The following is a 17,236-nucleotide window of genomic DNA, read 5'->3' as shown; positions in this document are numbered from 1 at the left end:
TCCCCCTGTGAGCATTTAGAAGAAGAAGCTGTTAAATATACTATAATACTATTCGTGTTTACTGACTAAAGTTCGTAGTGTCTCAGTGTAAAATAAATCCAGATTTACTGAACTGTCTTTTAAAGCCAAGCTAGAAAAAAATCTGTAGACTTTATGAATGTTTTTCCTAATGTTAACAATTATGGGATCTTAAAAATATGTTCAATGCAAATTGAAAGAGTTACATTTTCCTATATTGACATATTTTTCTTAATATAAGCAAATGAAATGAAATGATTAGTTATGTAAAATAAATACAAATGTAACAACCTAAGTTTAAAAGTGAAAAGGAAATGGCCATCCAGTCTAGAATTACTTGGAAGGTTGTGTGTGTCATCCTACCTATATGTCTTTTGCTCAGGTTCCAATCGTCAGTGCTTTATTGATATTATCCCTGCCCTTCTGATTCTGATTCAAGAACACTGGCAGTAAGTTTCATTTTTGGCATTAGTTTTATCGCTAGGAAACTGAAGAATGAGTCCTTAGCCTAGTTGATTCTAACTGATAAATAGATCTCAAAGAATTAAGTATCTTGATTCTTTCTTACTGCCAACTGTTAATTTGCCTTCTGCTGTTGTGAACAAAAAAGAGAGTATTTGATTCAGATGTACACAATAATAGAGCCACACCTTTAAGTCATCAGTATTTTGGTTTTATCTACACTTCAAATATCTTTAAAACATCCTCTGCCCCACACAGAATGGAGCTCATATCAGGAAGATTTGATACCCTGAAGTGATGGTGGGGATTCAACCATACCTGTTTTCAATTGTATATGTTCAGAATACATATTTTCTTTACCTGTCCTTAGAGCTAATTTACTTACACATCAGCAGATATACGAAGTGGACTTCATCAGAATTCAATGAGAATTCATTCTGTAGTTTTCTTATTGCAATCTCTAACAAAGTCACAATATTCTGTACTGTTACAGTTAAGGGATGTTTAATTTTTAACTGTCTGGTCTACAACTGTACAGTAAGTAAACAGGAAAATAGAAAAGTTATATGTCTTCGGGGTATTCAGTTCTATAATGATTGAACACTAGTGATTAAATTGTTGGATTACTACTGCGAAGATCCATGAAATGGAAAATCATTGAGTGGCTTTAGGCCAGTTATTCTCTCAATCCAACCTACTTCACAAACTCAGTGCTGGAGAAATAAAATGAAGAGAGATCCCCCATGCAAGTTGCTTTTAACTCACAGAGGAAACACTGAATATAATTGTAATGCAAATGTTATATTTGGTTATGGGCTTTTAAGTCATACTATAAATATAGTAAGATGAAGAGGGTATTTCATGTCAGTGTCTAAAAAATAGTTGTCACTTGATAATAGCTGATACAAAGTAAGTTAAGATTAAAACATTTCTGCAAGTTATCCATTTCATTATCTGGTTTGCTGGTGTGCAGTGCAGTTGGAATGGGTAACAAAATATGAAGTTAATTGTAGCAGCAGTAATGGACAATAGGCAGAATATTATTTTGTATCAGTTTAAGATGTAATAGTGGAATTTGTAGTGAGAGGCTTTGCCTGAAGGAAAAACAAATGAGAGCTATGAACCAGTGGGAACCCAAGTATATTTCATTTTTGCCCTTTGCCCATTATAAATCATCTTCCATTACAACAATGTCATTGACATGCCAACTTTATTTGCACAGATTTTAATTATCTGAAATGGATGCCCTGCTCATTTTACAGCAATTTGGTTAATTATCTCTATGTCATGATTTTCAACCAGATAAAAGATGGTGGGTTGGGTGGCAAATACTCTTCAAGAGGCTTTTGTTGAAAATATATTAATTTACCTCAACAACTCTTATTGAGCAGATGGTAATTTTAAAAATGGGGTCTGAATTTCAGTTTATGATTTAGGTTTGATGGACTATCTATTCCATCTGCTAATTATTCCATTGTCCAGCTGCTGAACTCATGAACTAAGCAGCCAAGACCAGTAAACTTCAGAAATTAAAGGGTTGTATATTTTTTCAGATGTTTAATATTGTTCTAGCATGAAACAATAAAAAGGCCATAATCTCTACATGCTTATTTATGAATAATCCCATTGAATCCAACACACCTTTTTAAATGAATGTTCTAAATGAAATAAAGGATTGCACAATTAGTTATCATCATTGAATATATATTTATCTTGGTACTTTCAGCATTCATTTTTTATTATATCTGTCAACCACAATTTAGGCTTTTAATCTGATAAATGGTGAAACATAACTCAAGCAATGTAGTACATCAATATAAATATTTTAATGTGCCAAAGGGCAAATGATGGTTTGTGGAAAAGGAACAGAATAGAATAGCTTGATTTACATAATATCCTAAACTACAAATGTACAATTAATATTATGTATATTATGCTCAAGAAATTGAATATCTTGAGGACAATAGTAGACCCGATCTACTATGAAATCAGCCTGGGACAAAAGTTCTTTTGAACTGACGTTTCCTAGGACCCAGCAGAGACGTCGGCAAAGGGCCGATTCAATCACATCGGAGGTGACCAGGGAAGCTTCCGACTGCTGCAACCCCACAGTGGCGATCGCCATGAGTTTGGAAGCGCTTCGGTACCGCAGGGGATCCCTGCAGATTCTCAACCAGCTTCTGCTGCCTCATCAGACTCTCTATGAGGAAATAAGCAGCGTTCGCCAGGGCTGGGAGGCCATTCGGTCTATGAAGGTGCTGCCGGTGGGGGGGGAGGGGGAGCGGTTGGACAAGATCGCAATTGCCGAGTGTTGCACGTGTTCGGTCTGTATCTCTAGAAAGCATGGTAATCGGAATCACCGCCACGTAGTACAGAGAGGCGTTGGTGTTACAAAGTCTCTGGAGAGTCTCTCAGATTCTGAGTATTGTCTTATAGATATCAATACTTGCGGAGTTAAAAGTCCTGCAAAGCTAAGAGTAAAAGTGAGGGAATATAAAGATTTCAGGCAATAGACAAAGTCATGGTTGTGTTCATATCAGAAAGGCAAAGTGGCCTTTCACTTTATTGAATCAATCCCAATTGGCTCCTATGGTGAGACAAAATCCGTATTTTTCAGCCATAAGGGCAGTCTTCACAAAGAATGTTTGGGTTTAATATGACATGCAATGACTGTAAATCTGTTTGCACATGTGTGCTTACTATTATCTTAGCCCAGGCATGTCAAACTCGTTACGTCATGTGATGTCACTCAACGTATGGTGACTTTTTCCCCATTGCCGGCAATGGGGTGGCCGCGGTTTCAGTATGATGCATCTGGCCCATGGCCAGGCAGTTTGACATGCCTATTCAACCCACATCTGGGGTACCAATTTAAACTGCAAATATCCCAACAGGCTGTAGTGGTACCAAAACTGGTCTTATCCCATCTATAAGGACCCAGATTGTTGGGGGCAATATGCTGACTGTGTAAACCACATAGAGAGTGCTGTAAAGCAGGGGGTCCCCAACCCCCAGTCCGCGGCATACCAGCATCCAGGCCACACGAACAAGCAAAGCCCCATCCCTAGGATGTGGGCAGCACACAAAACCACACACTCTCCGGTTTGTGGAAAAACCTTTCTCCACGGAACTGGTCCCTGGTGCCCAAAAGGTTGGGGACCTGTTCTGTAAAGCACAATGGAGCAATATACAAATCTAAGTGCTATTGCTATTGCTATCTAGTGATTGTTCAGAGTTGCATAAACCCAAATTGATAGCCCTACATAAAACAATATTCACATACCATACTAGGATAAAATAAGGATTTGGACTGAATTGTGGTTCACGTTTTATCCAAATTCAGTCATTGTGTAAGACTGGGGTCTTCAAAATTGGCCCTTTTATGACTTGTGGACTTCAACTCCCAGAATTTCTCAGCTATTCACTAGGAATTCTGGGAGTTGAAGTCCACAAGTCATAAAAGGGCCAAGTGTGAAGACCCCTGGTGTAAGAGATCTGTATATCTGAAGAGCCAGGTTGTTCATTTAACTACACACACTTGTAAGTATAATATTATATTATGAATTTCTCCAACTTTAAGAATGGTATTAATAATTTCTATTAATGCAAGGAATTCTAGCTGTTTAACCAAATGCAGTTTCTGATATGTGCCATGCTCAGCAAAATAAGTCAGTGCAGCTTCTATATATTGACTTTAAATTATTGAATGCAGAATATTTAAACATATCATAAAATTGAAAGAGACCATTTGAGCCACAGTCAACCTTCTACCTAATGCAGAAATCGGAATCAAATTATCTCCTACATATAGCATTACCGCTTCATGATTATTTCTATGAAGGGAATATACCACTTTCCTGTATACCGTAATTGATCCCATTGTCAAATAGATGTACTTGATGGGAAGTGTTTTCTAACATTCAATCTGAATCTGTTTTCTTAAAACTTAAATGTTATTTTGGATTTCATAATCTAGAACAATGGCCAACAAATTTGCCATACTTTCAGTGTTTAAAAGGTGTATCCATTTATTCTCATAAACAAATATGCTTCAATTTTCATCTTCATATTCTTATTTTTCTGGTTACATTGGATAGATATAATTCTTGTGATGGGACTTCAGCAATGTAAAAGATATTTGAATTTTAGAGGATTAAGAAATTATATTTCTCCTGATGAGCCTTAAATTGCATTTGCATTTTTTGCAGCAACCGATGCTGCTGATTGTATTCAGTTGATTTACTATTTGATATATTGATCACTATTCCAATACCTTTCACAAATACCATTAATTACTAAGCTATATATCCATTAGGGACGCGGTGGCTCAGTGGGTTAGGATGCTGAGCTTGTCGATCAGAAGGTCGGCAGCTTGGCGGGTCGAATCCTGAGTGCCACGTAACAGAGTGAGCGCCTGTTACTCGTCCCAGCTTCTGCCAACCTAGCAGTTCAAAAGCACGTAAAAATGCAAGTAGAAAAATAGGTACCACTACGGTGGGAAGGTAACAGCGTTCCGTGCGCCTTTGGCGTCTAGTCATGCCGGCCACATGACCACGGAGACGTCCTCGGACAAGCGCTGGCTCTTCGGCTTTGAAACGGAGATGAGCACCGGCCCCTAGAGTCGGAAACGACTAGCACACATGTGCGGGGGAACCTTTACCTTTACCTTTACCTTATCCTATACCTGTGCAAGTGAATAAAGTTTATTGTTAGAATGGTATTTATAGTCTACTTTCCATTTCTTAAAATCTCAGACCAGAAAGATATGCATATGTTATGCCCTTATTTACAAAGATTTACATGACTTCCATACCTTCTTTGGAGGAAGATGGGATTTTTCTATTTTTACACCATGTATATACCCTGTGTAATGGTTTCAATTACATTGGCCACCAGGGGGCAGTGGAAAACTGCACTTGCATGTTAAATTCACTTTACAGGCAGTTGTTGCTTACCCAGCATTTATTTAGCAATTGTTCAAAGTTACAAAGGTGCTGAAAAAGAAAACTTATGACCAGTTCTTGAGGTTTGGGCACCCAGAGTATGGTCATCTGATCATAATTTGGACACTGGCCTTCACTTAAGATTGTTGCAGCGTTCTGTGATCAAGTGATCACCATTTGTGACCTCTGCTGGCTACCCACAATGAATGTCAATGGGAAAGCTGGTAAAGAAGGATGCAAGTGGCTCTGTAAGTTACTTTCCCCTCTTCCCTGCCTGGCAGCAGCCAATCCCAGCCCTGCTGTATGCCACACCTTACCTGCTTGCGGATCTCATTGAGATTCCCTGGGTCTTGCTTAATGACCAATGATACTTGCTTAATGACAGCAGTGTGGATTGCCAGGACTGCCATTGTTAAGCAATGTGGTCGCATTTTACAACTGTATTACTCAGCATATTAAATTCCAGTCCTAACCCTAACCCTAATTACTATTGTTAACTGAGAACTTAAATTTCTCTATTTTAGTGTAATATATGAACCAAGTCTTACTTACTTCATAATAGGATGGTCTTTGAGAAATCACTTGCATTTGGCCAGTAGAAAGATGTTTTGTTAAACATCACAAATATTTCCAAGAAAAACAGTTTTTCAATAATCTAACTGGAGGCACTAGCTATCTCAAAACCAGAATAGGTGAGGTCTAAAAAGGGTTATAGATTCTTATTTATTAATACATACTTATATAAAGTATGGCTTTTTAGAATTAAAAGTATTGGGCGTGATCTTGTGAATCATGTTTCTGTTCAGTTTATCTCACTAAATATCTCCAGAAAGAATCTACTTCATCTCAAGTCAGGCTGTTCCACTGTCAAAGCATTGAAATATTGGGGCTGCATTTGGCTGGATTTAATCTTGTTTTATTTATAAAACACATTTTACATGCCAGCTACTCTTCTGATTCTAGGCAACATTTAATATTAATAAAATAGTAATATATATTTACTGATTATGATTATGTGACATCAAGGTTTTTTCAACTCCTCGTGATCACACAGATAGGTGTTCTCCATCATGATCTATCTTTAACCTGTTCTTCAAGTCTTCCAACAGTGCACTATTTGCCACTGTAACTGAGTAATACATTTATAAAACCAGCAAAATGTACAAATAAACCTGTTGCTGCATTAAAATTTATTTATTTTTAACCCACCGTATTTTTAGAATGTTGAAATTCTCTTTCTACTAATCAGAAAGTCTTGGCCCTCCTGATTTCTTCCAACATGAGTGCCTGGAAATCCTCTCCCTATTAAATTACCTGGGTCAAGCTAATTCCTCATAAGAAAAAGATGGATGTTCAGTGTATTGTATAATCCTCTTTAGCCTATTGTTTTCTGCAAACCTAACTAATCTGGTTAATTCACAGAACATGCAAATTACAAAAATCAGGTTAAGTAACCATTCAGTTAACAGTGTGAACAAAGCCTATCGTAAGTTTATTCTTATACTTGACAATATTTCTATCTATTTGTTCATGTTTTGTCTTCAAGTATAATAGAAAATCATTCTGTTTCACCTTCTGTGTTAGCAGCCTGTCAAATTGTGATCTTATCTCTCCTTGAGTTTCTCTTTACAAGCTAAATATACTCAGTCCTTCCAAGTGTGGATTTAATTTCCATCAGGTCACTTTTCTAGATGTTTGAAGTTGTCCTTTTAAAATTCAGATCAGATTATTCCAAATAATCTTTTCCATTACTTCAGGAACATTTCGGTGTTTATAAACAGTTTTAACCTTGTGTACTTGATATGTTGAATTATTTTAATATGATTGTTTGACTTATTGTTTTTATTCCTTTGTTGGTGTACATTACCAGAGTCATTTGTTATGAAATGGGTGGCCATATAAAATTGATGAGTAAATAAATAAATAATATTAAAAACTGACTACATAATACATGCTGTGCAGAATTATTTCCCACTAGAATCAATATTGTGTACTCTCAGGAAAATGGATACAGAAAGATAGTTCATGAAATAGTCATTAATCCACAGAACATTCTATGGAGTGTTTGAAAATATGTATTCACCAACTCTCAGTTGCATGGGTAAAGGAAAATGGCTGAGCTTATATACAGTAGATGACCATCTGCCCTTCCCTCATAAATACTAAGAAAGCTGTTTTTCTGTTCCAGCTGATGTTTCTGTCTTTAAAAGCAATCCTACATACTTCTTTTCTATTGAAATCTACATAGAGTGTGTTAGAGTGTAATTTACATCTTGATAGCTTTATACTGATTGATGGGTAAGATTGTGGTTGTAATAACTTAACTTGTTTCCTATGAGGCTTCCTATTCTCCCTTGTTTTTATTTTGTTGTAGATTCTTTTAATTAAAAATATTAAATGAAAAACTGACACACCAGCATTTTTTAGTTTATATTCATGCCTCTAGATCTCATATAGATTCCATTCGCCTCATTGGAACATTCTTAAGCAGTGGATACTTGAAAGCAAGAGCTTTTAAGAAGTATTCTTATCTATGTGGGGGGAAAAAATAAAATGTAAACTGGAAGCCTAGGGAGCAAAGAGAATGCTGGGGGATTGAAAAGATATTAAGGAACAAGTTTACTCATTGGCCTTTTAGTAAATGGATTTTTGGGGTGCTCATTTTATGAGCAATCAAGGCTGTCCTTGGACAGTCATTTTATGAGAACAGCCATTAGGTGGTAACATTCTAAATATGCTTGCTGTTTCCCCAATGTACAGTCTTTTCTACCTGATTCTATTTGTGTTTCTCCCTTTCTATTGGTGTTATTTTAAAGTTAAAATAAATATCTCTTCTTAGGTGCGAGGTGCTCCAGCCATTGCCATTATAGGTTGTTTGAGTTTGGCAGTGGAATTGCATAATAAAGGAAATGAAGAACTGAGTTTGGGTAACCTGGAGATTTTTGTGTTGGACTCACTAAGCTACTTAATAAGTGCCAGACCTACTGCTGTCAACATGGCCCGGGCAGCTCAGGAGCTGGGACATTTTGTCCATCAGGAAGCAAAACGTGAAGGGACTACTCCAGAGAGTTTACGAGAAAGGTGAGGGTTTAAGAGCCTATCTTCTTTCTGCCCTGAAATTGTAAGCAAGAAATGTGCAAGTTTGTGTAACCTCTTATTGTAGTGTGATCAACTGGGCAGAAGCGTGGTTGGACAAAGATCTGGAAGACAACAAAAGTATTGGGGAACATGGAGCTTGCCATCTCTTGCAACAAGCAGGGCAGGACAAAGTGAGAGTCCTGACTCACTGTAATACTGGCTCATTGGCCACTGCTGGTTATGGCACTGCACTTGGTAAGTGGCATCTCTCAGCATTCAAGAAGCATTGCCATTTCTGTCCTTTGTGATAAAGGGTAAGAGATTATGGTAATACAGGTAGTCATACAGTATGACCTAAAATAACTTAAAATTTTGTCATGTAATGTCATATAGTATGCCTTAATTTATTTGAGATGTTTCTGACACAAACAAACAAGCAAGACGATTAAGTGAGTTGGTCTGATTTTTTTTTTTGTCATGGTTGTTAAGAAAATCATTGAGTTGTTAAATGAATCTAGATTTCCCCATTGACTTTGCTGACTGAGAAGGTTGCAAACAGTGATCACATAACTCTAGGATACTGCAACCATTGTAAATACATGCCAGTTACCAAGCATCTGAATTTTGGTCATGTGAACATGGGGATGCTCTAGTGGTCATAAGTGCAAGTACTGGTTGTAAGAGATGTCACCTCTTACAACAGCCTTCCCCAGTGTTCCATGTTTTTTAGGATTTGGGCTCTCAACATCTGAAGGAAGACTCCAAATTGCTTGGTACCTTGACAGCTTGTAGCCTTTTATGTAGTCTGTTATTTTGACTTGTTTGTAACATTGCTTCATAGGTATCATTCGCTCGTTACATGCAATGGGTCGTCTGGAGCATGTTTACTGTACTGAAACACGGCCATACAATCAGGGGGCCCGGCTGACTGCTTATGAATTAGTATATGAGCAGGTTCCTTCAACACTCATTGCTGACAGCATGGCCTCCTTGGCAATGAAAGAAAAAAAGATATCAGGTAGATGTCTGGTTTTCTTCTTTTTCTGCATTACTGGTGTCATTTCTAGATTCCATGCTAGGACAAAAGTGTACATGTGAGTCTATGGCTGGCCAAGAACCCAGGAGGTCGAGTTACTAAGGAAGTTGCTGTTCAGGTCACTGATGTCATGTCACTGATATCTTGGGATGGGACATACTTTTTAATTGGATAATAAAGAAATCTACTGACCACTAAAAGCTTGTAGAATTGCTTGGTAGAATTGGTAGCAGTAATCATATACAAACATGCAAAGGAAAATCTTGTTGGAAGGAAGAACGTATGGCTAAATGGAAGTCAGAGTTGAAAGCAATGTTTGTTATATAGAGAGTCTCAGGTTGAATCTCTAATCTTCACTTAAAAGGATTTCAGATGAAAGGACAGAGAAACCCATATTTGAAATTTTGGAGGGCTGCTGCTACCATGAATATAAAAATATTTGACGGTTCTCTGAAGACATAGTTTTGTTTTCTATGTGCTGATCCCTAATTATATTTTCTTACTGAATAGCCTAGTACATGCAACATGCCACGCCAATATCTGATTTGTTAAGTTTTAGCATATGTATTGTGGGAACCCAGCTAATAGGGATTTAATCAAAAAGATATACTTAAACCATGGCTTCAACCCAGTTTAACCAAAATTTCTACAGTCCCAATAAACTCTAGGAGATGGCACAAAGAACAAGAATGGTTCAAAGAACAAGAAAAATAATGAATTGTTCCCACTCTCCCACGTTAGGAAATTTTAAAAACATATGGGATCATGTTCCAGATTCTGGAAAATGCAGAACAGGCATGCAATTCTCACTAGGAAATTTTGTGGGAGAAAAAAACAAAAACCCACAGCAAGCTCTTCTTGTTCTCTTCTACTTTCCCCTTGCTCTGCATTGTGGATAGTCGGGTATTGAACTAATTTGGGATGCATTAGGCTTTTAATTGCCATTGTCCTTCCTTTTGTAATTCAGCTGTCATTGTGGGAGCAGACAGGGTTGTTGCTAATGGAGACACTGCCAATAAAGTTGGTACTTATCAGCTGGCTATTGCTGCAAGATACCATGGGATTCCCTTCTATGTGGCAGCACCCAGCACTTCCTGTGACCTGCAATTAAAACATGGAGGGCAGATCGTTATTGAGGAACGGCCAAGCCAGGAACTGACAGACATCAATGCTGTACGAATCGCAGCTCCAGGTAGCAAAACATTAGAAGGGTTATATGTAAACAAAGATTGTATGTAAAGAAAGGAGACATGATAGAATACTAATATTTTCAGTACTATTTGTAATCAGTAATCTAACGGGCTACCCCAGCTTACATAAGTCTAGATGATATATATATTTCAAGTAAGTTGTCATAGATCAAGAAAATGTATTCTGACTTGAATCTCCTTGGATGCATGACAATCTAGTAAGCTGTTATCTACTTTTTGAAGAATGACAATTGATTATGGAAATTTAGTCCAAAGTTTGTTGAAGGACATAAGGTTGCCTATATATGTCTGTAATTTATTTTACTCTAGAGTCATCTAGATATCCTTTCTACATCTTCTCTTTATAGAGTTTCCCATTTTTGAAAACTAAGCCATAATATATACCATTAATGAAATAAATACATCTCTTTTATAACACTAATGGAACAGCACATATGCTTCCTTCTTTCTTAGGCATTGGAGTTTGGAATCCAGCCTTTGATGTCACTCCTCATGAATTGATAACGGGTGGTATTGTCACTGAGTTTGGGGTCTTTCCTCCTGCTGAACTTCAGGCAGCCCTGACACGGAAAGTGTATAAAGTATAAAGAACCTGAGTTAAGATGTTTCCAGATAAGGTGGGAATATAATCTTCAACAATTGTTACAAGGGCTTCTTTCCCTAATCTGGCATCTTTCTAGATTTTTGGGATGCAGAATTTTGTACAGCTGAAAATGGTAGTTCCAGTACCTCTGAATACCACTGGGTTTGGGGAAGTTGTACTAGAAATCTTTCAGTCTGGATCTGATTGGAATGCTTGATATTTCCGCAATTTTTTTTACTGAATGTTTTTTTGCAAATTCAGCAAATTAAATAATGTGGGAATCTTGCTTCTTGAGTTTCATCTACTTTGGCTTTGTGAGGATTGCTTGATTTTGGAATTTTTGAGTCATACTATGACATATAACTTTTCTGTAACATCAAGTGATTTTTTTAAATATGCATAGTATAATTCTTTATCACTTGTTGCTTAGGTTTCTTTATTAACATTCTATTATGTGTTCATTACCCTGGTGGTGCAGTGATTAGAATGCAGTATTGCAGGCTAACTCTGTCCACAGTCTGGAGTTCGATCCTGACAGGGGATCAAGGTTGACTCAGCCTTCCATCCTTCCAAGCTCGGTAAAATGAGGATCCAGATGTTGGGGGCAATATGCTAACATTGTAAACTGCTCAAAGCGTGCTGTAAAGCATTGTGGAGCAGTATGTAAGTGTAAGTGCTATTGTTATGCACCTGTTTTAAGGTCCTTTGGTGTTGTATCTCACATGATTTTAATCTTATGACAACAGATTCTCTGTAACATTGTCTTCCAATGTAGTTTTGTAACAGGAAATCTTCTGCAATACATTTTACATAAACCTAATCTTGGTAGATATAAAAGTATGACCTATTGCTGATCTCTACTGTGGAAGAGGCAAGGAAATTCAGTCATGATAGCTTGACATAATGTTCATGACAGAGGTCAGCATTGGCTTACTTCTGCTTTACTTTCAGTGGGGTAACTGTTTAGGATCAATGCACATGGCAAATATTAGTTGTAAATGCGTGACATAACATTTAAGTTCCTTCTTGACTACCTCAGATCTTGCAAGCTGATTCTTTGTAACAACATTTATTTTCATTTTCTGTTCTTCAGACAAAATGCATTCCTTACAACAGGCCATGTACTTCCCATTACTTTTCATCAGAATAAGATGAAATTCCACAATGTGTTATTTTGAAATGAGAGTTAGGTGCAGAAGGAGAAAGATAGAACTTCAATGCAGTGGAATGGCATAAAGTTTCTACAGTAATAAATACAAATTAAAAACATAGGCAGAAATTATCTTGAATTAATGGTTTAAAATACAAAAGTGTGTGACCAGAACATAAGTTTATTGAGGTGGCCTGAATAATTGCAAATTAAAATGCAACACACACACACACACACACAAAAGATGAATGAGCTGAAAGAAAGAGACGTTAAATATAAAGATTTGATAAAGTTGATGACTTCCTCAAAAAAGAAAAAAAACTGATAAAGTTAAAGCTCCAAAAACAGTTTATGACACAATGTATGGACATAGTGGAAAAAAGGATAGTTTGCAAGGATAGAAAAGTAAGGAAAAGAAATTTTGAATGTTGCTGATGTCAACTAGATGTAGTTAGATTCCTTTCATTTTCTCTTTTCCGTCTTTTCCTTACTATTTCCTACTCTTTCTGTTCTTTGAGTAACACTGCTAATCCCAAGATGAAATTGTGTGATGGGTGCATATGTATATGAACAGTGTTCAAATTTTACTTAATAAGGATATATAAACAAAAGCATGAATAAATGTGTATCAGAAATTGTGTTGATCCAGAAATACAAACAAAATAATCTCTCTTGTTGGATCCTTTTAGTCAAGCCATCTTCTGTCAGTGATGCTGTTAGAAGAATTACTATGCTTATGTATTGAAATGCTTTGAACCCTTAACAGATTCTGTTTCTTAACTGTTTTAAGACAGCAGAATTAATGCTGAAATAAAAATGGACAACCTCATATAGAAAGAAAGGATCTGTGGGGTTCTGTATGGGTATGGGCCATTTTAATTGGAAAGAATGAACACAATAGTAGTTCATGCCCATAAATCTGTTTTTAAAGCATTTAAATTTCCTAGGGCTAGGAATCTATGTAGGGGATTTTAATTTGCAACTAATCGTTCTGCAAAAGTATAACTCAAAGGAACTATATTTAACTTACTGGGGAAAAAAGAGGTTATGCTAGCTTTGATTGACTATAATTTTCAGCAGCTGTAGATCTAACCCTATTTTGAAAAATGCTGCATCAATTAAATGAACTGAATTTGAAGTTATGACTACTACAGTAGAGCTGATCACAACCTGTGATAATGTTCTGTATACAGTAGTTTGGTTGTGTTTGACTGACCCTAATGATTTTTTTGTTTCTCCAATTCACAGATGGGTTCTTGATGCGCTGTGTTCATGAAAAATCCTAATGTGAAAATTTGCTTAAGGTCAGGGTAATTTAAATAGCCTGTCAAGAGAAGCTTTTAGAAAACTCAGTGTGTGACTCTAATCTGCAAAAATTCCCATTAGGTATGCCTTATATTAAGACATTGATTTTTGGCTCTGTTCTTTCAAGTGGAAAGTTCCTCTTTCATCAGTGCGTATAGTGGGTATATTAAAAATAATTTCTCTCTCTGGATGTTGTAATGCCTATTTAATGTTCTTGTTGGAAAGGTTAAAACCAATTATTGTTGTGATTTTTTTCCTGCTGGCATTTCCATTGTGTACTATGGGTCAAACAATTAGCAGCCATAAAAATGTTCATTGTGGAATGCTGCTCTTGTTATATCTATGTATCAAGAGCAAGTTAACATTTCCCCCCTAAAATGAATAGCCTAAAATTAGGTCATTGTTATGACTTTGTACATGTGCTACATCATGTACCATTTCTAATCCATATGGAATCCACATAGAAATAAGTTATTCTTTATTCCAATTATTGCTGATTATTCATTTTAACATCAACAGAAGCTATGAGGTTTGTAATTGCCAGAAGATTCAGATGGGTTGGACATTCAAATGTAGCAGAAATTATTTTTTAAAAAGAAAAGTCATAACTTTATAAAGGTATTGATTTTATTTAATATGTACAAAATCCATATTATCTGTCAGAAAATGTACTTTTTATCACCTCTTTTTCTTGTCTAGTTTGGGCCATGGATTCTTCAAATGAGAAGACAATTTTTTGTATTTGTTTAATTAAAATAATATCTTTAAAATATGTTATTTATTTTGTACTTTTATCTCTGGACTCAAAACTGTTTTTTGGCACTAGGTGGCATGTGAACTCTGTCCATTGTTTTACATTGATTTCTGCAGGAGGAAGAATAAAATAGTTTGCTAATTTTTGTTTTTATTTATATTTACTATGAATCATTCTGACAATAAACTTACTGTAGTAAGCCTGATTCATTTATTTTATTATTTATTATTAATTTCCTGTCGCTATTCTTTCTACAGCTTTCTTTGGGGGACAGGACAGTAAGTTTGATCAGAATTTTGTTTGTTGTCTACTCCTTCCCTTATTTGTTGCTTAAACTGCAGGTTGTTTAATATCCTAAAACTTCAAACTTCTCTTTGAAAATTTCTTTCAAGCAATCACTGGCTATTAACATTAACTATGATTCAGTCACCAAGATAATGTTAATGTGATTTTAGACAGATACTTTGCTGTTAGGTAAACTCTTTGCCCCAATTTATTTTTTAAAAAAATATAAAAGTAAAGAGGAAGCTATATAAAAATAAAGAGGAAGCTACAAAATGACTAGTCTCAGACATAAATGTGATTCAAGATGCCAGTTATCATTTATAAAGCCTTACATGGCATGGACCAAGATATTTGCAGGATCATTTTTCTCCTATTCTTTCTGCTTTGTCTACCAGATGTAGCAGGACCATGTTCTGGATTTTTTTCTTTAAACAGGAGGGTGGTTTGTACAAATGTGCTAAATAAATAAGTAAATAAATAAAAATAAATTAAGGTCCAAGATTCTGATGCATCCTCTTTCTTGGTCTTATTTCTGTTTGAGTTAGTTTCCAAATGGTTTTTGAACACTGTTTTAATTGTTAATTTTATTGTGTTCTGCAAAAAATCACATTTGTCAGATGAGTGTCCATATAAATTTGATAAAATATTAAATAAATATTGTTGGATTCAGGAGTTGTGCCTTCTGGATGGCAGCATTTGTCCTCTGGAATGACATCTCTCTGGAAATTACAATGTTGTTAGCCTTTTGAACAGTCAGGATTTGAATACCTGGTTGTTTCCCCAGATATCTGGGCCAAAAGGTGAACAAGTTCTGCTGCTGATGCAGTTTTTGTGATTTGAACTTTATTGCTTTAATCATGGGTACCTTTAATCAAGGATATGGTTTATGTGGTATAGTTCTTGTTTTAATCCTTGGACACTACCCACAATCATGGTCTTGAGATGGGCAGCCATATAAATAATTTAAACAAAATAAGTAATCTGTCTTTCCAGACTTTCAGTTCTAGCAGCATTTATCAAGAATGAGATAGTCAATAGTCAATAGGCTGAATCAATAAAGAGCATTGGAAAGAAAGTTTAGAATGAAGAGGACCAAACTCTCTTTCCCTGTAGAAGGTGGCAAACAACCCCCACATTATAGGTAGAAGACTGCATCTGTTGACCGAAGGATGTCCATATAGTCATCAGTTAAACCTTGCCTGAAAGAAAACTTTGCTACATTGTTTGGCAGCCATTTTATGAGCGTGTCCGTAATGTATGAAAATTCCACTGACCCAAGTAGGCTGCTAGTTTTAAGATTTTATAATAATGAATAACTAGTTAATAATGGAACTTCACGTTCTCAAACCCTTCAGGCAATGTCAAACGAAATGGAATCTGCAGGCTTAAGGCTTGTTCTCATAATGGTAAATTATAGCTGTTCATGGTAGATGAGCATAACTGTTTTTTCATGAAACTCCCAAGAAGGTCAAAATTATGACAAAAGTTGGTGAAAGTTGAGCACCTTTGCCTTGAAGCCATAAAAGAGGACACAGAATCAATCTTGAAATATAGATTCCTAGTTGTTTTTTTTAAATGGAACTATACATCACTTTTAATATAGTTCACAAAGAAAAGTTTGTTTTAACCTTGATATCACGTATTTAGTTCAACAATTCTGAACACCTTGTAGATTCATCATAGCCTTTTGATTTAGCTGATCTTTGCATTACCTAGTGGATGACAATCTGTAGAATCATATCAGCAAGACTTTTTTTAACTGGTGAATATTTAGCACATCTTTAGAGTTTAACAATGTATAATAAAAGTTCAGCTCTCTTGTTAATTTTCTGCTAGATTGCTTGTCCTGATTTCTGAGCAATGTAGGTGTATGCTAATTATCTTGTTTCCAATTGTTCTAAATAGAACATGATTAAAACAGTACTGAATTTCAAATAATTAAAGAAAAACTCCCTGAGTATAAAATGTACCTGCAATCAGTACCTGGAGACTAACTATAGTCTATACAGTAATCAGAAATGGATGAGAGCAAGAGTTCATTAAACTATCTTTCCTATGTTCTGAAAGACTGTAATTTACAATTGTTTATAATTCACATTCACTTGTTAAGAGAAAAAATAACGTAAATCTTTTTTGTGTGTGGAGGGGGTGTTGCTACATTCTTTAAAAGGCACTGGATATTGGCACCCAGGTGGGCAATGGTAGGTATGAGAAGGAGATTTGTGAAAAGACAAGGTACATATCTGTGAGGCAAGAGAGGGGGGATAAAAGGCTGAATTGGGACAGAATCAAAACCAAATGATTTGATCATATTAAGAAACGAATACCAAGCAAACCAATCAACTCTATGTAACATTTCTTGGTAGCAATGATTCAGTTATGAATAACAGTGAAAACCAGATGCGAAGTCA

At 35.9% G+C, this 17,236-nt stretch overlaps 1 protein-coding gene across 2 annotated transcripts; it reads left to right on the top strand.

Annotated features, from left to right (window-relative positions):
- The first annotated feature begins 2,457 nt into the window (after positions 1-2,457).
- Positions 2,458-14,724, top strand: MRI1 (methylthioribose-1-phosphate isomerase 1). Of its 2 annotated transcripts, none has more exons than XM_083364329.1 (7): positions 2,458-2,555; positions 8,263-8,504; positions 8,587-8,756; positions 9,343-9,519; positions 10,505-10,729; positions 11,202-11,365; positions 13,730-14,724. In XM_083364329.1, exons 1-6 carry the CDS (start codon positions 2,463-2,465, stop codon positions 11,333-11,335), a joined length of 1,041 nt encoding a protein of 346 aa, XP_083220455.1. In that variant the 5' UTR covers positions 2,458-2,462; the 3' UTR covers positions 11,336-11,365; positions 13,730-14,724. The 2 variants fall into 2 exon arrangements, with proteins under 2 accessions (XP_083220455.1, XP_083220454.1); XM_083364328.1 differs by having other exon boundaries at positions 2,523-2,735.
- The last annotated feature ends 2,512 nt before the right edge of the window (positions 14,725-17,236 follow it).

This window comes from Vipera ursinii, assembly GCF_947247035.1.
Source record: "Vipera ursinii genome assembly, chromosome: 5".
Taxonomy (NCBI): domain Eukaryota; kingdom Metazoa; phylum Chordata; class Lepidosauria; order Squamata; family Viperidae; genus Vipera; species Vipera ursinii.
Note: the sequence above shows the minus strand (reverse complement) of the source record. Positions and strands in the feature narration are given on the sequence as shown.